Source organism: Chrysochloris asiatica, unplaced genomic scaffold (genome assembly GCF_000296735.1).
Source record: "Chrysochloris asiatica unplaced genomic scaffold, ChrAsi1.0 scaffold00001, whole genome shotgun sequence".
NCBI classification, from domain to species: domain Eukaryota; kingdom Metazoa; phylum Chordata; class Mammalia; order Afrosoricida; family Chrysochloridae; genus Chrysochloris; species Chrysochloris asiatica.
The window spans coordinates 49,501,683-49,523,909 of NW_006408519.1; the positions used below are offsets into that span (position 1 = coordinate 49,501,683).

General features: G+C 49.9%; 1 protein-coding gene across 2 annotated transcripts in view; it reads right to left on the minus strand.

Annotated features, from left to right (window-relative positions):
• The window catches only part of TRAPPC9 (trafficking protein particle complex 9), a 585,848-nt gene extending 563,742 nt beyond the window's left edge, over positions 1-22,106 (minus strand). Inside the window, exons 1-4 of one of the 2 annotated variants that reach the window (XM_006830723.1) lie at positions 21,998-22,106; positions 18,787-19,380; positions 11,529-11,674; positions 8,532-8,663 (exon numbers count right to left, since the gene is read on the minus strand). In XM_006830723.1, the coding sequence (XP_006830786.1) occupies positions 8,532-8,663; positions 11,529-11,674; positions 18,787-19,370 (862 nt within the window). In that variant the 5' untranslated portion in view covers positions 19,371-19,380; positions 21,998-22,106. Of the gene's footprint in view, positions 1-8,531; positions 8,664-11,528; positions 11,675-18,786; positions 19,381-21,997 lie in introns of those variants that run through there. The other variant, XM_006830724.1, reaches the window with a different exon arrangement.
• Between the last annotated feature and the right edge of the window lie 121 nt (positions 22,107-22,227).

Genomic DNA, 22,227 nt, shown 5'->3' on the forward strand with positions numbered 1-22,227 from the left:
CTCCTTAAATATGAGGGAACTCCTTAAATATGAGGGAGCTCCTTAAATATGAGGGAACTCCTTAAATATGAGGGAGCTCCTTAAATATGAGGGAAGTTCATGTAAAAATGGAATTTTTCCATAACTTTTTGAAGCCCCTTCATATCTTCTTCTTGTTAAATGTCGAGTTGTCTTGTTAAGTGTCGAGTGGGTTCCAATTCCCATTGATCCTGTATAGGGTTTCCGAGGCTGGCAATCTTTGTTAGAGAAAAAAAAAGCTTCATCTTTCTCTAGCAGAGCGGCTGGTGGGCTAGAAACATCAATTTTGTAGTTTGTAGTCCAGTGCTTATCCCACAGACCCACCGTACTCCCTCCCTCATATCTTACTCATTTCTCAACCACATAGTTTCTCACACAACTCCATTTTTCTATCCCAATTCCTTAGTAATTGCCAAAGACCACAAATTAAAGGTGTCATATAAAATGACAGCTAACAGGAAATGTGTGGGGAGAACAGCCCAGAGACCAGCTCCCATAAAGAGGACAGCATAGAACATCTATAGGGACCAGCTCCCATAAAGATGACAGCATAGAATAATCTATAGGGCAGCTCGACTCTGTTACATGGGGTTGTCGTGTCAGAATTAACTTCCCATCAACAGCATGCTATCCTAAACACTTGGCTTATAATCACTCTAACCTCACAATTCTACAAAGCAGGTATTTTAATCCACAAGCTACAAATAGTGTGGTGCTATAGTATCAGCCTTGGACTTCTAGCCAAGAGGTCGGGCGTTCAAACCCACCAGCTGCTCCTTGGAAACCCTAAACAGGGTTGCTTTGCTATGTGTTGAAACCAACTCAGGGACACTAAAAAACAACAACAGCTGAGGGGGAGACAAACAAGTCCCCCAAGTTTGCATGGCCAGCTGGCGGCATCTGCGCTCAAACCCATTGGAGTGGAACTGGAAAAACTGGGCTCCTCCCACAATGCCAGATTGCCTCCCAGTAACACACATGACACCACCCTGGTAGTGCAGCGGGGTAAGCACGAGCTGCTAACCCAAAGAGCAGCAGTTCCAACCTACCAGCCGCTTCATGGCAGAAAGACGTGGGCATCTGCTCCCATGAAGACATACAGTCTCGGGGACCGTGAACAGGTCTGTCCTGTCCGGTCCGGTCACTATGAGTCAGTTAATAAACACTGGGAATTCACTATGCTTTTCTGCTTTACGGGGCTCCCGAGCCAGTGTCGAGCTTTCTTTTAAGACCATGCCTGCCTGGTTTCTCACACTGGGAGGAGAGGCCAACCTCCCTGTAGTTCACAGAGAGCGTCTGGAATGCCCACGCTGAGAAAACGGCAAGAGAGGAAAAAAGTTATAACTAGAACATCTTCCCGGCCTCCAGATATCATGAACGTTGTGTTGCTCTGAAGCATTAAATAAAGAAATCAAATCAAAGGAACATTGTTTAAGTCTTCTTTCACAAACAGGAAGATTAAGATGCAAAAAAAATTAATCATGAGGTGCAACAGCGCCACCTATGGCCAAGAGAGGCTTTCCAACTTGCTGAACAAGATGCAACACAACTCTTGTAGAGTAACAAACCCTCCGTGGAGTTTTTGTAAACGACCCGTATGCTCAGAGGCCAAAACACAGCGTTTGGTTAGCACACGCTTGAATGTTGCTTCGGGAAGAGGACAGACTCTCAAATCTTTAACTACCCTGTTGTTGTTAAGTACTGTGGAGTTGGTTCCAACTCACAGCAACCCTGTGTTCAGTTTCCGAGGCTTTAAATCTTAGCAGGAGCAGAAAGCCTCATCTTTCTCTTGCAGAGCAGCTGGTGGGCTCAAACCGCAGACCTTGTGGTTCTCAGTCCAGAGCTTATCATACAGAGCCACCGCATCCCCTTAACTCCCCTAGATAGAAATAAAGGAGAGAGACATAGAAGCTGATCTTAGAACTTAAAGTAATATGGTTCAAGCCTCTTCCGTTCACAGACAGGGAAACTAACATCAGCAAGAAAACTAACTTTAGCCCTAATTTTGCTCTCCGTCAAAAACCTACTGCAGCTGAGTGGATTCCGACTCACAGCAAGTCCATGGGCCAGAGGGAAACTGGCCCTGGCGTTTCCAAGGCTGTCACCTCTGTGGAAGCAGATTGCCTCGTCTTCCTTTCATGGCAGGGCTGGTAGGTTCAAGCCAGCCACTTTATGTTTAGCAGCCGAGGACTTGCCCACTGCACCTACCAGGGCTCCCTTAACCTTCTCTATCCATCTGCATCTGTGGAGTCCTGGTGTGGCACTCTAGGAGAAGCTCTGGACTGCTAACCACAAGGTCGATGGTTCAAATCTACCAGCCGCTCCTCAGAAACCCCATACAAGATCACTATGAGTACCAATTCAACATCACTTAACAACAGCTCCCAATCTTTACGGGAGCAGACAGCCTCATCTTTCTCCCTCGGAGTGGCTGGTGGGTTTGAACTGTGGACCTTGAAGTTAGCAGCCCAATGCCTAGCCCACAGCGCCACTGGTGATGGTGGTGGTTATGTGCCGTCGAGTCGGTTCCGACCCATAGCGACCCTGTACAGGGTTTCCGAGGCTGTAAATCTTTACAGGAGCAGAAAGCCTCCTCTTTCTCCCGCAGAACAGCTGGTAGTTTCGAACTGCTGACCTTGAGGTTCACAGCCCGATTCGTAACCACTACGCTACCAGAGCTCCTTTAGCACCCTTTAGTCTATGTTATTGCTTTTAAGTGCCATCGGGTTGGTTCCTACTCACAGTAACCCTGTGTACGATTTCCAAGGAACAGCTGGTGGGTTTGAACCGCCAACCTTGCAGTTAGTAGTCAAGTTCTCATCCTACTTCACCACTATGGATGAGACCAAAGTGAAGCGACAAGGCAGAGGCTGGCTGCTCGGGTGACAACCATGCCGTACAACGAACGGTCTCCCAGTGCCTCTCATCGTGATGAGCATGTCGTTGGTAAGTGCCGTCTAGTTGGTTCTGACTCATAGCGACTCTGTGTAGGGTTTCTAAGGAGTGACTACTGGGTTTGAGCCACCAACCTTCTGGTTCAAACAGACCTTGTGGTCTAGTGCTTATCCTACAGCGCCACACCAGGACTCTAAGAACTCTATTAAGGGTACAGGAAAAAAAAGGTCTTCAATCACTAAACAGAAAGTTTATTCCCTGAAAACAGCACTAAATCAGTTTTTCTAAATTGAACCACTCTTGGCCAATTTCAGAATGACAAATTGCTAGTAACTTAAATGTGCTTTTAGTAGATGTTTATGTTGCAAGAGAAATTTTCAGTTGTAAAAATACATAGTCTGTACGAACGATGTCTAATTCTTAACTGAGCTATCCTCCATCTTACTAGAAAGGAGTTCTGGTAGTGTAGTGGTTACGAATCAGACTGCTAACCTCAAGGTCAGCAGTTCAAAACTACCAGCCATTCCATGGGAGAAACCTGAGGCTTTCTGCTCCGGTAAAGATATATAGCCTCAGAAACCCGACTCAGGGATACTATGAGTCATAACTGACTCCACGGCACACCACCAACCACCATCTGACTAGAATAAGGTACCCTGGTGGCACAGTGCTTAAGTGCTCAATAGCTGATGGAAAGTTGGTGATTGGAACCCAGTAGTCACTCCTAGGGAGGAAGAAGGCTACCGCCTTGGAAACCCCTATGGGGCAGTTCTCTCTGTCCTACAGGGTCGCTTTGAGACGGAGTCAACCTGACACAATGGGATTTGGTCCTACTAGAAGAAGGCTGATTTCATCAAAACTTCAGACTGCACTAAATCCTGTTGTTGTGTGTGTACCTTTGAGTCAATTCTGAATTTGGCCATCAAAGCAAGTCCCAGGCCCCACAAAACTATAAATTCACCATCAGAAAAGAATATAGATTTGTGCTTTCTCTAAAAATCCACTACCTTACTCTTTTCTTCCATGCTACCAGAGTCACCAAACTAATTCAGCTTTATCACTTTTCTCTTAAGAAGTATCACTACAGAAAAAGAAGTGAGAAGCCAGTAGCAGTGATTAAATTTTCAAAACCACTTCCATTTTGCACTGTAATCATTTTAAATGTTCTATTTTTAATGCTCACAGAGTTTAAGGGGAGCTCGGTAGCTTTAGGGGAGAAGCTCTGGACTGCAAATTACAAGGTCAGTGGTTCAAGCGCCCCTGGTAGCTCTGTGGAAGACAGATGATGCTCTCTGCTGCCGCCAAGATTTACAGCCTCAGAGACCCCCTATAGTGTTGCTACGAGTTGAAACTAACTCCACAGCACTTCACAAGAGTGGTGTTCTGTTTTGTTGTAATTTTAAGTAACGTTTAGATCACTGTAGTTGTGGCTATTAAATGCCTTGGAGTCGATTCTGAGTCAAAGTGAACCTGTATAGGATTTCTAAGGAGCAGCTGGTGGGTTTGAACTGCGAACCTTGCAGTTGGCAGCCCATTGTTTAGCAGTCCTAAAGTGCCACACCATGTGTGACTCTATCTCAATAGCTCTATATTAAAAGGGAAGAAATCTCCTATTCTCAGAAGAGATCAGCTTGGGAACTCCATCATCCATATCTCAGAACTCTGGCTTCTCCACACCCTGAAAGTGTATCACCCAGTTATTTTTAATCACTAGTAACAGCAGTATGGATATCAATAACAATAGCTAATATTCACCATGGCTGTCTAGGGGCAAGAACTGCTCTGGGCCCTTTGTAAACACACATGCCATCTAACATTCACACCAACCCTCTCGGGGCAGCACTATGGTTAGCACCCCCATCTTACAGATAAGAAAACTGAGGTACAGAAAGATTAAGCCATTTGCTCTGGTTCACACTGGATGCTAAATGGCCATTGCGCTTCTGAGGCTTTCCTGTTGAAAGAGAGTCCTGAGGTACCCATTCCCTGAAATAGGAGGGAGAATGTTAAATCATCAGGTTATCCGGTCTCTGCTCCAGATAGTGTGAGGGAGGTTCAAGAAATTTGTGGGAAAACAGAATTAAAAGAGAATGGAATTTTCACATGAACCTCTTCATCTCAAGACTGCTAGCAGGTCTGAATCTGGGTGTCCAAAGGCTGTAAAGTACTCGGGAAGCTTTTTTTTAAGTTTATTGTGAATTTTGTGATAAGTTTACATGGGAGAACATTAGCTTTACATTCATCCTATCATAAATCGTTTCATTGCCATGGTTACAATCCCCTCCATGCATCATCAACCAACCAAAGGGTATACTCTGCAATCCTCTCTGGGTCTAGAGTTCCCAGCCACTCCATCTCTCCACATCATCGTCTCTTGCTCCATCTCTGGCGTCACTGTTTCTCTGGGTAGGGTCCCACTCTCCTCTCTTCTCCCTTGATGGTTCCAGAGCCCTCCGCTCCTGGACTGCAAAGCCAACCACTCCCCTCCTTTTGTTACAAAAGGTCTACCTTTACATTTGCGACCCTCACAGTCAGTCCTGATAGCAATCATTCACTATTGTACCACAAGAAACCTAGCCCCATCTCCTTCCACCAGCTTTTACATGAGAGAACAACAGCCCAGTCAGCTCTGCTCTGGGCTTCCCTGGGCATCTTTCACCAGACTGCCTCCCATAGTAGAAACGGCTCCGCTGTCTCACACGACACAAAGCTACACAAGGCTGGAGGACACTGCTGTGCTGCCCACAGAGCAGGTTTTCAACTTCTTCCAGCTGTTTTCATTTTTGCCTCCTTTCATCAAGGGGGGGGGGGGGAGGGCGGGAAATCTCCAAAATCCCATAACCTTCTCAGGAAAAGGCCTTCCCAAGTCTTCCCTCAGCAGGGAGCAGCACAGGAGATGTGCTTTTTAGGGGGATAGAAGGCCCCCTGAAATCGGGAATGTGGGGCACATCTGGGCACTTGCTAGTGTACTGCCCGCCCAGTCGATTCCACCTCGTAGCGACCCTATACGGGGTTTCAGAGACTGTAAATCTGTATGGGAGCAGACAGCAGCCAACCTTGTCATTAGCAGCCAAATGCCTTGCCCACAGTGCCACTAGGTCTCCTCTGGAAGTGGACTAGAGGCAGGATTCAAACCAGATCCCAGACCACTGCCAAGTTCTGACAGAACCACATCACATCAGAACCATAGCAGAGGAAGGAGGGTCAGGACACACGAGTCACCTCCCAGCGGGCCTCGCTTGGCTCTCGAATAGCTGAGGCTACAGGGCACTCAGAGTCACCTCTGAGCCGTGCCAGACTCTTGTGAGCAATCCCACAGAGGGAGCACCGACTTCACTGGTTCCTGAAGGTCGGGGTCTGTGGAGTCTTTGTTGATGATGGCTGATGGTGTCATTCAGAGGGAAAAATCAGTTTAACACTTTCAGGAATGAGTTATTTTCTGCATTGAATATTTTGTTGAAACCATGTGTTTTCAGTAGTGGAAGGCATTTTGCAAGCAATGGAAAAAAAAATGTTTCTGAAGTCATATGGATTTTGGTACAATTCATGGGGTACCTATGTCCCAAAAAAGCCTTGGTTCTAGACTTGGTGGCAAGAGGCCTGTTTCTTCAGCTATTCAGCCCTCCACCACAGGGCAGCACACACTAAAAGTTGGGATACTAGCCTCCCACTAAACCCCAAAGGTAGAAAATGTATGTGGGTTCTATATGTCCTACAGGTCACAAAAGAGTTAAGACAGTCCCACATTCGATGCGCGTTAATTAGAGGGGACAGTCTCTTTTGGAGGTGGTGGAGAAAATGCCTGAAAATCACATGGACAAAAAGTTCCCAGCATTTTAGTGTACAGCCTTGAGCTCTGCATCATGTGACTCCCTGGGACCAGCACAATATGGCGGCCACATGCTGAACCACTAAGGGCAAGTTCATCCCTTCAGAGCCAAAAGATGCAAATTCAACTCAAAGGGGGGGTATGCTCTACTTGTTTTCCCGCTCTTCACTGACAGCACATGTTAGCCAGGGAGACTCAAATCACTATACTTCATCAACCAGGCCTCAGACCCACTAGATTCCGGAGCTAGATTCATTCAACATGTTGTTGTTGTTGTTAGGTGCCATAAAGTCGGTACTGACTCATAGCGACCTGATGCACAACAGACGGAAACACTGCCCGATCCTGGGCCAGCCTCACTACTGTTGCCATGCTTGAGCCCACTGATGCAGCCACTTCGCCAATCCATCTCACTGGGGGTCTTCCTCTTTTTATCTGACCCTCCACCCTACCAAACATGATGTCTTTTTCCAGTGACTGGTCCCTCCTGACAATACGTCTGAAGTATGAGAGACAAAGTCTGGCCATCCTGCCTCCAAGGAGCACTCTGGCTGCACTTCTTCTAACACAGATCTGTTGGTTCTTTTGGCAGCCCATGGCACTTTCAATATTCTCTTCCAACACCATAACTCAAAAGCATCAATTCTTCTATGGTCTTCCTTATTCACTGTCCAGTTTTCACATGCATATGAGGTTACTGAAAATACCATGGCTTGGGTCAGGCGCACCTTAGTCCTCAAGCTGACATCTTTGCTCTTCAACACTTTCAAAAGGTCTTGTGCAGCAGATTTGCCTAATGCAATATGTCGTTTGATTTCTTGACTCCTGCTTCCATGAGTGTTGATAGATGATCCAAGAAGAATGAAGTCCTTGACAACTTCAATCTTTTCTCCGTTGATAAGAATATTGATTATTGGTCCAGTGGTGAGGATTTTTGATTTGTTTATATTGAGATGCAATCCACACAGAAGGCTGTGCTCTTTGATCTTCATCAGTAAGTAATTTTAAGTCCTCTTCACTTCCAGCTAGCAAGGTTGTATCATCTGCATATCACAGGTTGTTAGTGAGTCCTCCTCCAATCCTGATGCCACGTTTTTCTTCATAGAACCCAGCTTCTCGAATGATTTGCTCAGCAGACAGGTTGAATAAGTATGGTGAAACTATACATCCCTGTTGCACACCTTTCCCAATTTTAAACCATTCAGTGTTCATTCAACATAGAAATGAGGAAAAGGAGCCTCAAATGAACTCCACCACAAAATGCTGCCCAAGGGTTCTAGAGATCACCCGCTCATGGTGACCCAGCAGTGAATGGTAAGATCGGCGGGGATGCACCAAAAGCTGAATAAAATGTCTCCAGTGTGACCATCCACTCGCTAGCTCTGATCCGGTAATTACACTATCTATAATCCAGAGATCTGGTAAACTATACTATATATTATATACTATATACTATATACTATGTACTATGTACTATGTACTATATACTATATACTATATACTATCTAGATTTGACACAGTATCTGTACTACATATAGTACAAACAGCTGATAAACTAAACTATATACTATTTAGATCGGATACAATATCTACACTATGTATCACAGCTCTGACGTACTATCTGTATTGCCCAGATCTGACACTCTATTTACACTATATATAGTAGAGGGATCTGACATACCATCTATACTATATAGAGATCTCATACTAAAATAAGTCAGGCCTAGTTACTGCTCCGCTGGCTTGCCAGACCTCAGGGAACCCAGGCCCCAGGAAGGAGTAGACTTACCTGGCCGGTGTCTGTTGGCTACCTCAGCAGGAAGTGAGCTCCCGGGCAGCCTTCGCCCCGCTGTCTTCGCCCCAGTCCCACCACCGGGGTAGTGAGAGATGACAGAGGCGGAGCAGAGGCCTTCCAGGGCAGCTAGGCATGAAACAAACAAACAAGTAAAAGAACAATTAGTAAAGTGTGGTACATCATTACTTCCAGTAGCAATGGCTAAGGAGAATGGACAGCTGGGGTATCTGAAAAGGCCCAATTCTCCCCAAGACAACCATCACATTTCTACCTCACTGCTTCTATTACAAATGGGCATGTAACACCTCTTGTGTCTCCCCTGCCAAGGCTGACAGGTTTCACTGAGGGCCTGAGCGCCCATGATCCATGGGCTCGGCCTTCACTTAGCCATGTGCTCCCTGCAGGCTCTGAGCAGATTCTGGAGTTGAGAGACCAACAGCGGGAAGCATGCTGGTTTGAGAACATCTGAAATCATTCCAGCAAAGCAAGACCAGGACAGCTTTCCACAGGGGACACCCTAAATGCAGCAGCTGTGTCTGTAAATGTGTCGTCTTGGCCGCCGTGGCATTGTAGGAGCAGCACTGGATGGCGAACCACAAGGTCAGCGGTTCAAACCCACCAGCTGCTCCTCGCAAACTCTGTATAGACTCACTATCAATGAGTCAGAATCGACTCAAGAGTACTTAACAACAACATTCCTCTAGCAGCCAGATTATGAGACAGTGGCTGATTTTAAGCATTTCTTATATTTAGAGTGTTCTGGTGGGCGCTGTAGGATAAGCACTGGACTGCTGAACATAAGGTTGGTGCTTCAAACCCACCAGCTGCTCAGTGGAAACTCTATACAGGGTCAGTATGAGTCAGAACCCATTTGACGGCATTTAACAGCCTGTGTCCAACAGAACCCAACACTGCCCAGTCCTGCACCGTCCTCACAGTTATGTTTGAGCCCATTGACGCTGCCACGGTGCCAATCCATCTCATTGGGGGTCTTCCACTTTGTCTCTGACCCTCCACTTTACCTTCTCTCGGGTCTGGTCCCTCCTGATCACATGTCCAAAGTACGAGAGACGAAGGAAGTCTGCGCAGCCTCACTTCTAAGGAGCTCTCTTCCGAGACAGACTTCTTCCTTCTTCTGGCAGTCTGTGGTTTATTAGACGCTTTCATAACTCAAAGGCATCAACTGTTCGATGGTCTTATTCACTGTCCTACTTTTACACGCAGACGAAGCTACTGAAAATACCATGGATTGGTCACATGTTCCTTGGTCCTCAAAGTGACACCCTTGCTTTTTGAACACTTCAACGAGGTCTTCTGCAGCAGACTTGCCCAGTGCAATATGCCAATGTTTATTGGGTATCAAAATATTTTTCACCAGCACCATTCAAAGGCATCGGTTCTTCTTTGGTCTTCCTTCTTCACAGTCCAGGTTTTGCAGGCATATGAGACGGTTGGAAAGACCACTTGGTTAGACGTCTGCTGAAGAACCTCTTTGCTTCATTGTGACATTCAAATCTGATTCTCTATACTGCCTGCTTCTCTGAGGAAAAGTCCGACTTTGTCCTCATCCACACAGAGTTCATTCAGGAAGCACTCGTGAAGCATCCACGACACACTAGATGGTGAGCACTCCGAGGCCAGGAGGGAGAAGCCACAAGAACCGCAAGTCCGGCACAAGATGCCGTGAGGACCCACACAGAGCAGCGAGCGGCTGCAGGACCCCAAGAGCCATCCTTTGGTGGAGGTGTTTTTCTTCTCTCTTTGGCTTTTTAAATTGAGATACAGCTCACAGATGATCGAAGTCACCCTTCAGAAGCAACCAGTGCAGTGGACATTGGATACATTTACAAGCGTGTACACCCATCAGCACTGTCTGTCTCTTGCCCAGCCCCTGGCAACCACTCACCTACTTCCTGTCTATGAACTGGCCTCTCGTGGACATTTCATATGAATGGATCTTACCACATATGGCGTTTGGTGACTGGCTTCCTGCCCTGGGCATTGTGTTTTCCATGTTCTTCCACGTGGTGGCGTGGCTCATGACTGAACCATACCATGTGTCTCCATCCACCAGCGGTGCCTGCCTTCGGTGACGCAGGCGGGGCAGGGGAAGACGCACCATGGCATGGGGGAGCTGGTGGAATCAGTGGTGTGTGGGTGAGGCCTAGTGCTGCTTGTCTTTGGTGACCCAGTGCAGATCACCAGTTTCACACCATCCACCTTTGGTTAGGAGCCAAGAGCTTAACTCCGGCACCATCAGGGCTCCCTGAGTGAGGACTACGCAGGGGACTTCCTCCAGGAAGTTGAGAGTGTAGGGAGAGAAGCAGTTCTGCCAACCGCTTATACTACCAGCCAGGATGAGGGAATGAAGGAAGCTCTTCAGCAGAAGTCTAAGCAAGTGCTTGTCCACAACCCCACAGGGCCTGGGCGGGAGGGAGGAGCAGCAGGAGGTACCACAGGGGGGCGACCTGGATGGTGCCCCTACCAACCAGCCTAGGGCTGCGTACTCCTCCCTCACCCTTTCCTTTATTGTTCTAAAATTGTAATGAGAATAAACACAATACAATGTACACAAACTCAACAACTTTGACAAGGACAATTCGGAGACGTTCTTCGAGTTGCACAGCCATTCTCCCCCTCCTCTTCCAACGGGGACCACCCCTCCCACCCAACCCCCGTTACCAGAAACTCACCATCCTGAGCAACACCTCCCCCACCCCTCCCTCCCTCCCTTGCCCACTCGCCCACTCCCATCTCTGACAGCCACTAAGCACCTCCGACTCCCAGATGTGCTGATCTCAAGTATGGGACATTGTACAGAACTGGCCATTTGGCCACAAACTTGGACCATTGTCAAGGTACTCCCACACTCTGCCACGCAGCAGGACTTCACTGCTCTCTGTGGTTGAGCAACAGCCCATGTACGATGGGCCCCGTGTTGGCTGGTGGGCATCAGAGCCCGAGGAGGCCGCCTCCAGCACATTCCCTCACCTCCGAGCCACAGGAAGTCATTGACGGAGCGGAGAAGCTCCACCGACATGTGATAGTGCACCAGCGAGTCCTGCAGCATCCCGGCCTGGAGGCACAAGTCCCCCACATGCTTGCGCATGCGGCCTTGGCATCGCTTCTTGTAATGTCTGCAAGAGAAAAGGCAATGGGACAATATCATGACCTATCGCTGGCCTCCACCCCAAAAGCACACTCACTAAGCACTACTCCATGGCACTACGGAGAAATGCGAGGAAGGCAACGTTAGGCTTGGGTGCTGAAGGCCAACCAAGACTGCTACAGGCAATGATAGTGAAATGGTCTTCTAACCGCAGAGCACCGCCATCCAGTCGGCTCTTAAAGGTTATGTGTACGAGGCTACAACACCAAGGACTGCCATCGGGCCCCAGTTCATACATGCATGGGGTTAGTCCAAACAAAACCAGTCTGCCATCAGTGGGTGTCTGCAGACAAGTTCTCTCAGGAACAACCTGGTCTTAACCTCGCTCGGGGCATTCACAACAAGGGACCAAACACTGGCTTCCCAGGGGAGCTACTGGATCCATTCCATTCAAGGCAGAGAGGTCAGCTCAGGAGGCTATAGCAGCTGTTTTTTTGGAACTCCCAAGGGATGATCTTGGTAGATTTCCTCAAAGAACACAGAACGATCACGGGGGTTTATTAGGAAGAAGTTTCAAGAAAACAGAAAACTGCACAGGTGAAAAACAGGCCAGGAAAATGGCACCAGAGAATTCTGGGTTTTCCATTCCAAAGTGTACCAGCTCGTTCTTCGAGGGTAGCAAGGGCTGTCCAAGGAGAATTTCATTGGGAAACCTGACCCCGTCCACCCTACAGCCCTGATCTTCAGACTTCTTCTTGTTCCCAAAATTCAAAGAACACCAAAAAGAACACAATTCGAGGCCCTCGAGGATGCCAAAACTGCCATTTTAACATGCTGAAACCCAACGAGCACAGGCTTCTTCAGGGAAGGGCTGGAGAGATGGAAATGCCACCTTCGGGAGTAACTACACCTTGATGGGGCTATGCTGAGAAACAACAGCTTCCCTTGTTGATACTTGGGTTGAATAAAGATTTCTATGATTTTGCGGCAGTCCTCTCAGACAGATCCTCACGTGGAGAGCATCTACTGTGCATTTCAGCTTAGTTCGCACTACAGTACGATTTTTCTTCTCAAATTTTCCAGTCTCAGCGGGAGCACAAGAAAGCTTACACTCCAGCTTTTGAAAAAATCAATTGTCTTCCACCTCCTTAATCCCAGGCCTATTACCATTTCAGAAAGAGAACTATGTTGCTTACCATAAGCCAAGTCTACGGCTTTTGCACACAAGACCTTAAATCTTAGCTGCCCCAGAACAAGCCTCATGCGCTTACCTCCAGTTCTCTGGAGACAGCCAAGAGAGCTCCAAAATGATGCAAAGACGACTAAGGCCTCACCAGCTCCAGAACCTGAGCGAAGAAACCTGAAACTGCCCTTCCTTCGGGTGTTTACAGACTCCTCCTACACAGACCGTCCTTAGGAGTCCAAACCGACTCAGCGGCACTTACCCACAATGCCATCTACTGGCAGTCCTGGACAGTTTAACAATAGGGTCACTATGAGTCAGAACCGATTCGACTGCACACAAGGATTGGGATGTAAGATTTCTTAGACTTTTTTTAAGCGAAGTAGCCGCTGTACAAGGCAGCAGGTTTCTCAGAGATAAAAACCCCTACGGAAGGGCAGAGTTTACACTGAATGAAGAGGTTTCACAGGCCTGATGCAACCTAAATCCTCTCAGACAGCACAAAACATGCTCTTTGGCTACTCTTTGGAATCTGGCTTTTCTGTCCTGGATCCTGAGGTGCCCTGGTGGCGCAGTGCTTAAAGAGCTCAGTTGGTAATGGAAAGGTGGGTGGTTGGAACCCACCAGCTGCTCCCCTGTCTGCTTCCATAAAGACTGACAGCTTGGAAGCCCTATGAGGCAGTCCTCCTGCCCCCTGCAGGGCCGCTAGGAGTCAGAACTGACTAGTTGGCAGTGGGATTGGCTTTTAGGTTTGGAGCTCCAAAGAAGCAAATTTCTTTTGCTTGTTATGGTATGCCCACCCCTCCCGACCCCACACACTCAGAAACACAGGTGAATAATAAATGCTTGGATGGGTCTCTAGGGGACAACCTGCCGGTCCCCCAGCCCCTCCTGGTCACTCTGGTCCCTCCCGGTCCCCCTAGCCACTCCTGGTCACTCTGGTCCCTCCTGGTCCCCCAAGGCCCTCCTGGTCACTCTGGTCCCAAGCCCTTCTTTCTACACAGCTCTCAGCACACGCAGTGCCAGGGACACCTCCCTAAACAGCACTGCCTACCACACCAACACCCCATTATCACCATAAAGCCAGGCTTCAGCAAGCCCTGCTGTACCAGGCACCCCAGCATGCTCCACACTGGGGATCCCCTGAACATAAATGCTCCATCCCCCACCCCACCCCACACACACAGGTGCCAGGCCTCAGTCCACACTGTTCAATCTGACAAGCCACCCTCCGACCCCTTCAGCTGACCAATGAACTTAATGCCCAGCCTCTTCCTCCAGGAAGTCTTCCGTGATATAACCCGGGAAGGTTTCTCTACAACAGCAGGCAGCTTCCCGAGGTGTGTGAGGAGGAAGAGCTGAGGAGAAAGCAAAGTCAAAGGCCAAGGGCATAATCTGGAAGGTTCCATTTAACAACTGTGGAGGTCTCTTTCCCAGGTACAAACAAAAGGGACTGAGCAGGGATTCCTTCTCTTCAACAGGAGGGATAACAGGGACATCCCAGAGTTTCTGGGACGGGACTCCATGTGCTCCTGAGGAACGGCCAAGTCACACAAAAGTCATTTTGGTCTGACAGGTGGGCAGGGTTTGCTCGTGTCCTAACAGACATCTCCCCCTTCCCTAGCACCTCTGTCTACTCCTGTGTGGGGAAATACAAGACTTGTTCCTGGGACAATGAGAACTGGCCCCTAGGGTTTCTAGGCTGTCATCTTTACGTGGCTGACCCCAAGGGGCAGAGGAAAATAAGTTGCTTCACTGATGGAAGTTACCATTGTTTCTGGGAGGGTTTTGTGTTTAGGGCTCTTTTCAGGGGAAAGACTATTCCAGAACTAACCCCCCATTCTCCTTCTACGTGTCTGGTCCTTTTCCCATCCCTCTCTCCTCAGGCCTCCCGTCTGAGGCACCCTCCTCCACCCCCAGGAAGAGCACCCTTGTCCGGCCCTCGGGGGGCTCGCCTCCTCAGAACCTTGGAGCTCGGTCTCCTGTCTCCCAGACAGACCTCCAAACTCCAGGTCTCACAGTCGCCTCAACAGTGACAACTCCCCACACCCACATCTCAGCACCGCTCAAACCAAGGGCCTCCCTGATATCTTCACAGATGCCCCTAGGAGCCTCGGACTCACCTGGGCGGGCCCCCTCAATCTCCCCATATCTGTGAAGTATTGAAGTCGGCCCCCTGGGGACAAGGAAAGCCAAGAACTAAAGTGCTCACGTTGGGGCCAGAACCTTCAAGAAGCAGCAGGGCCAACGAGCCAACACAGTGGAGGCAACAGTCAGAATCCTCTCCCCAAGAGAGAGAGAGGATGGAGGGCAAGAACACCAAGGCCCCCCTTTAGGGTGAGCCTCAGCGGTGGGAGGTTCCGCGCCACTAGTGTGAACGGAAGATTGGCCCATCCGTGATGGACACTGGAAACAAACATACAAAACAGAAACAGCTGCCGGCAAGTTGATTCCAACTCAGGGCGGCCCCGTGTATGTCAGAGTAAGAACTACACTCCGTGACGTTGTCAGAGGCTGATTTCTCGGAACCAGATGACCACCAGGCTTTTCCTCTGAGGCACCTCTAAGTGGACTCAAATGTCACACCTCTCAGTTAGCAGACCAACACATTAGCCATTTGCACAACCCAAGGACGGCCTCAACAAACCCAAGAACGGCTCTTTCTTGCCAATGCAGGATCAAAGGAGGCTGGTGCACACAGGCCTTCTACGACTGCTACCGGGGCGCAGCCTCTCTAGCTCTACAAGTCCTAGAGCCCCGAGCAGACAGGAAGTCGGGGCGCACTGTAGTAGTCCTGGTGGCACATGACCCCTGTTTTCCTCAGACTTAGAAAAATGTCCCTAGAGCCCTCAGACAGAATGGTTCACAGCTCGGACCCAGAGACAAAGTTCAGAAGGCAGGAACGGGTACGAAAGAAGGACGAATGGAAACAGGGTACCACAGGGCGGAAGTAGGGTGAGTGAAGGTGCATTGTGGGAACTGCAATCCATGACATGAAACAAAATGTGCTCTGTCAACCTTCACCCAGTTCACAAGAAAAGGGTTCCACACACGAAAAGACAAGCCAGTGGTGTACATTTTACATTAGGCTTTCTCCCTTTATGAGAGAGCGTCGCCAGGGTGTGAGAAAACCAAACAGCATGCTCAAGATGACAGCAAAGACAGGACACCCTCCCTTCCTCACCAGCGCCACCCCAGCTGGGCCCGACTTCACCCAGGAGCCGCTATCAGTAAGCACAGGCATGCAGACCAGACAGAAAGCCAAGCGTCACATGCCTGAGAGATTCTCTCAGAAGCTTTGCAGCAAGCCAGCCTGCAGTGACAGACATCTGGGTGAGAAAGTCCCCCCATAGCCACCTCCATCCACGAGCAATTAGGTCCTCCAAACAAAACAAAACAAACATAGGAAGGCAGGCTTGTCGCCAAATACTAGGGGCCGGACAAGTTCCCCAGAGCAAGCGTTTGAACAGGTATCAAACACCTACAGGTGACATGCTCACCAAAGCGGAAATTCGAAAGGAAAACCAAACCAACAGAAAACAAGTTAGGTGGGGGAAGCCGGGAATGGGGGGGCTAACAGCTGGATGGCGCAGCGGTAAGTGGGCTCAGACGAAGCAGCATGTGGAGAAATGGAAGGACCATTTGGAATGCAATGAGGGCACAGCCTACCTTTTCACACCCAACAACATACTCACAGGGCGGTATGAGAGAAAAGAAAGAAAAAGGAACAAGCAAAAATTAGAAACACACCGGAGCAAAGATCGTATCAACAGCTCTAGCGCTCCACGTCCACGGATTTCCCGGAGGCTGGGGGCACGCATGAGCATTCTCAGCAAAACCTTCCAGGACTGAATCTCCCCCCACCCAGCCCCCGTAAGTCTGGGACCTCAAATGAGACTCAATTCTCAGACATGTGACGTGTATTGAACGTTTCCTTAATAAAGTACCAAATGCTGTCTCAGGGCAGGCTGGACACGTCTGACCCTTCCTACCGAAATGCAGGTGGGAGTGGGCTCTTTCCCGGCACCAATTGTGGCTTTGAAGAGGAGAGCCCTACGGAGCAGAGACAGCAAGGACAGGCTAATAGCTTGGGGAGTAGAAGGGGCCTGAGCCCACCCGCTATGCTAGATTGGACCACCGTGAGCGCCGCTCGATCCAGCGCTGGCTGATGAGCCTCCTTGCAGGGCACGATGGCATCTCCTGACTCCCATGAGAATGTCGTCTTCAAAAGGCAGGAAAGAGCCGGCATTCTCTGGGGAGCTACAGAAGACTGTCTCCATTGCTCTGGTTGAGGGGTTGGAGCTGCCTCACAAGTTTCTGCAGCTGCCCACCTCTCTCTCGGTGGAGAGGGGTAATCCAGCCTCCAGGTAGGTTTGTTTTGTAGGCTGCTTCCAGGCTCAGAAAACACAGGGGGATGCTGGGAGGTTGCATACTCTGTCATGGTCAGAGGCCCTGGCTAGCTCCCTAGATGTGGACGGCTGGGCGAAGCAACATGGTGAGGGAGCGATCAGTCCAGTTCAGACACCAGCTCTGCCATTCAGCAGCCATCCAGTTTCTCAACATGCTACCTCTGCTCCACATCAGGAAAACGGGGGCCATAGGTGTGGGTCATCAGGCTACCAGGAGGACAAAATGCAGAGACTGTGCCAATCAACACGCCCGGGTGAGGAAAGGGACATAACTCCCAGAGTGCAGAGCTCCACATGTGACCTACTCGTTCACGTTTCTGTGACGTTTTCCCCTCAGACTGCAGACAGCCCCGATGTCATCATTACAGCCAGACTACGGGAGCTTGTACGTCATGCCACTTAGTCCTCACTTGTGAGGAGCCATCCTAACTCTACAGAGGAGGAAGGGGACGTGTGGTCACGAGGGCAGCTGGTGGCACAGGTAGGCCCTCAGCCCAGTCTTTGAGACACAGCTGCTCTCCTGGCTGCCTGGTGGCCAGAACGGCAACATGGTGGACAAGTTAAGGGACAAGTGCAGACATAGGCACAGAGAGAACCTAATCTTTTTGGTCCTGGCTCAATGAGTCATGAAAACCAGGCTCTTCCGGCTCTATCCAGAGAACAGACACCACATCTGTTCAGGAAGGCCCTGCCCAGGTGGTATCTCTGAGACTCGCCCCCCGGCTGATGTGTGAGGGATCTGGGAAATGCAAAGTGCTGCGAGTTGGGAGACGTGGGCTCTATTCCAGGTCAGCTCCCACCGAGTCCTATGGTCTCTGCAGGTTCCGCATCTAACCTAAACCAAAGAGATGGGACCCAGGAGAAGTCTTCAAACCAGACTCTGGGCGGCGCTTTTCAACAGAGGACACGCAAGCTATGCTGGGGATTTGTAATCTTCCTAGTTGTCAAGTCTTAAAATGTAAGAGACAAACGGGAACCAGTCAGAGCAGGAAAACTCAATATTTTCCACTAAGACAAGGGACAGAACACTGGTGAGACATCCCCGATCAGAGACAGAACACTTGAGACACCTCGGAAATGAGGCCTGGTTCTCGGAGGGTTCATTGTAGCATGTTTTACGGAACCTAAGCGATGAAAAACATTATTGAACATGTACTCAATATAAAAAGGAGTCCTAGTGTGGCGCTGTGGGTAAATGTGCCAGACTGCAAAGTAGTTTGAACTGCAAGGTCAGTGATTCAAGCTCACCAGCTGCTCCTTGGAAACCCTATACAGGGTCGCTGAGGGTCAGAAATGTCTTGACGGCACTTCACAACAACATAAAAAAATAAATGAGGTATCTGATATTCTTGTCTCTGTACTCAGCCTCAAAATTTGGTGTGCATCCTAAACCAAAGGTTGGCCTCATTTTTAAAAGTGTAAAAACCAATACTGAACCACTCAACCTCCTGATACAACAATGTCTACCTGTTGATGATCCCTTCTGATATTGAGAAGAGACCTGAACCTGGGGCCAGGAAACCGGGCAGGGTCCCTAAGCAAACTTACCTACTATCTGTGTCCAATCCCACAAAGTCCTTCTTCTCAAATGGGACACAGAGGAGGGGGATCTTGTCCCCAGACTTGTCTGTGGCTCTATCCAGACGCTTGGATTCAAGCACAATGAAGAGTGATTCGATGAAGTCCTCGATGCGCTTCTCAACAGTCTCGCAGTCATCGTAGTTGGGGTAGAAGGCCACATCGGTGCGCGGCTGCTCCGTCAGCTCCCCCTGCAGCCCGAAGACGAAGAGCCGGGAGTCGTACAGGGTGGAGCTGTAGATCTCCTTCTGCACATGGAACTTCTCGAAGGTCTGCGGCCAGTCCTTGGCGGAGGTGCAGTCAGTGATGGTGATGAGGCCCACGACCTTGCGGTGCGTCTGGAAGTCACCCCACTCATTGTTGTCGGGCGGGTAGTGGTGCCGGTAGCGGATGTAGAGTACTCGCTGTGAGTCCCGCACGCTGGTCTGGTTCACAGAAGAGATCCTCTTGTAGATCCGGAAGAAGTTTTCTTCAGAGACAATCCCGACCGGCTGGACCACAACGAGGAGGGTCTGATGGTCCTGGGCGCACTGCATGTAATCGGGGACGCTCATCCTGGAACCCCTGTAGGGAAAGAGGAGCGAGATTTGAGGCAGACACCACCCTGATATTCCTGTCGGGGGCAGCAGCCAGGCTCTGAACATGTCAGCCCACGCTGTTGTTGCTACGTGGCCATGTTCAAGATTACTTGCTGACGGAATGGTCAAATGAAATCATTGAGCGTGACATCTTGGAAGGAGCCGCTATGGAACTGGAAGATCTAGATGTACGCTCTCATCTCCCCAAGTTCCTCAGTGACAATTCTGACTCAGATCAACAACCAGGGCAGAGTAGAATTGCCCCATAGGGCATCCAAAGCTATATACATCTTTATGTCCACAGACGGTCCCAGCTGGCCCCAAGGAGAGGCTACTGAGGCTGACTCACTGCTGAGTTCTTCAAGCACTATGCCACCAAGACTCGGTTCCTAAACAGGAACCCACAAAATGTACAGCCGTCACGTAATCCAACCCTGAATCTGTCTGGGTTAGGGCAGTTCCAGCAAAACCGGAAGGTCATTCCACCAGACCTACAGTTCTAATGGCAGGAAATTCCCAGATATGCAGCCCACTTAAGGCAACCATAGTTCTCCACCAAATACACACAGTTAGGTAGGTGGGTGTGGCACTGTAAGATAAGTACAGAGCTGCTAACTACAAGGTCAAACCTCAGAAGCCCTCTCCAGAAACAATTCATAGGAAAGCATAAAAAGAAGCGTTTGGACATCTGCAAACAAAATTTGGACCGATACTTGAAGGAAGGTAAAACTTTCTTTAAAAAAAAAACAAACATTGCTGGTGACAAGACATGGATCCATTACTATGAGACTGAGAGTAAACGGCAGAATCTGGAATGGAAACATTCAGGGTCACTATGAATTGGAACTGACACCATGGCACTTAACGAGTCTGGTAGCATAGTGGTTACGAGTCGGGCTGCTAACCTCAAGATCAGCAGTTCGAAACTACCAGCCGCTCCACGAGAGAACAATGAGGCTTTCTGCTCCCGCACAGATTTACAGCCTTGGAAACCCTATACAGAGTCACTATGAGTTGGAACCGACTCCACGGCACACCTCTACCACCAACGGCACTTAAAACAACAACAACAAGACAGCAGTTCAAACCCACCAGCCACTCCTAGCAAACACTATACAGGGTCACTCTGAATTGGAAAGGCATGCCACACATTTTCCAATCAGGCCCTATATGCAGAGAGATAACTCTCCAAAACAACCCAGAGCCTGAGGGAAAGGATCTCACTAAGCTGCTGACAAGGATATCATTTAATTTGAAAGTGACTTTAGGAAAAAAGGTCCCACCAGGCTCAGAGTTCAAAAGGGCAAAAGTTCTGAGTGGGTCACTCCACCACCAGGGGCCCAGAAAGGAGGATGCTAAGAGAATGAAAATGATTTTGCCATCCACATCGTGGCCCTTGGCCTGTCTCTGTCTACCGTTCACTTAACTAGCTTAGAACAAGCGACAGCCACTGGTTTAAGCTCAGTGGGGTAAAGAGCCTGGTGTGTTCTGTAGAATACTGGTCTACCAACCATAAGGAGTCCTGGTGTGGCGCTGTGGGTTAATGTGCTAGCCTGCAAAGTTGGTTTGAACCGCAAGCAGTTCAAGCTCACCAGTTGCTCCTTGGAAACCCTATAAAGGGTCACTATGAGTCAGAACTGACTTGACGGCACTTAACAACTAACCACAATGTGGGGGGTTCAAACCTAACAGATGCTCTTGGAAACCTCACAGCACACAGTAACAACCTACCTAGAAAAGTAGCATTCAGTACTTTAAACGGAGCAGTGTAAGGGGTTGGGAAGAAATGGCCCCAATGCTTTCAAATCCTTCTCAACTAAGCCAAGCCCTGCTTCCAACCTTTTACCCCTTTCTTATAGAGAAACTCACACCTTCTCCAATACCAGAAATTTCAGTGTCAAACCATTCTCTTAGAAAGGGAAGCTGGGAACTAGGGGTTCCAAAAAGACCCTCTTGCGGTCAGAATGCCCCGTGGGGCACTGGCTTCGTTGGGACATCTGGAGTGGACACTGAGAGTCTACTGTCCTGAGGCAGAGCCTGAAGCTCCGAACAGGATTTGAGAGGCTTTTACGCTGCAGGCTGCTAGGGGAAAGAGGATCAGGGCAGGACCAGGAAGAAAGGTAGCCCAGGTGGGCAGCCCAGGTAGCCAAGGTCTCAGAATGAGGTCTGGGTCTGAACCGGGGGCGCAACCCAGTTCAGGACAGCACGGTTTGATCTGGGAATGCATCCTGGCTCCAGACGGCCCAGGTCGGATCCAGCAGGTAGGGGATGGCGATCGGCGCCCTGGGCAGCGAGGACAAGGGGCCCGCGGCGGTGAGGGGACGACTGTCGCGCCTTGAGGAGGGCTCAGGTGGGGTCGGATCTGAGACAGGTGCGCACCCGGCTCGGGAAGGGGACGGGCCGGGCAGGTGCGCACTGGGCCCGGCGGTGGGGTTCGCTTCCCCCGGGGCGGCGACCGGGAGGTAACTGCAGGGCGAGCCCCCTCGGGGGACACTCGCCGACTGGCGGCCGCACGCCCCGGGCTCCAGTCAGCGCTCCCCGCCGCCGCCGCCGCCGCCCCGGGCCCTGGGCCCTGGGCCCTGAGCCCCCCACTTTGCACTTACACAGCCGGCAGCCGGGCCGGAGCAGAAGCCAACAGGCTGGCGGGCAGCGGGTGAGCAGTTTCGGCAGTCACTTCCCGACTCTGCTCTGCGGGTTCCGACCAGCGGCCGAGCCGGCTCCACTTCTGCGCATGCGTGGAGTACGCTCAGGCCGGCGATCCGCTCCGGGTTTTGACAGAACCGCAAGGGAAGACGTGGGGAGGAGATAAGTGGGAGGAGAAAGAGGGAGGGGG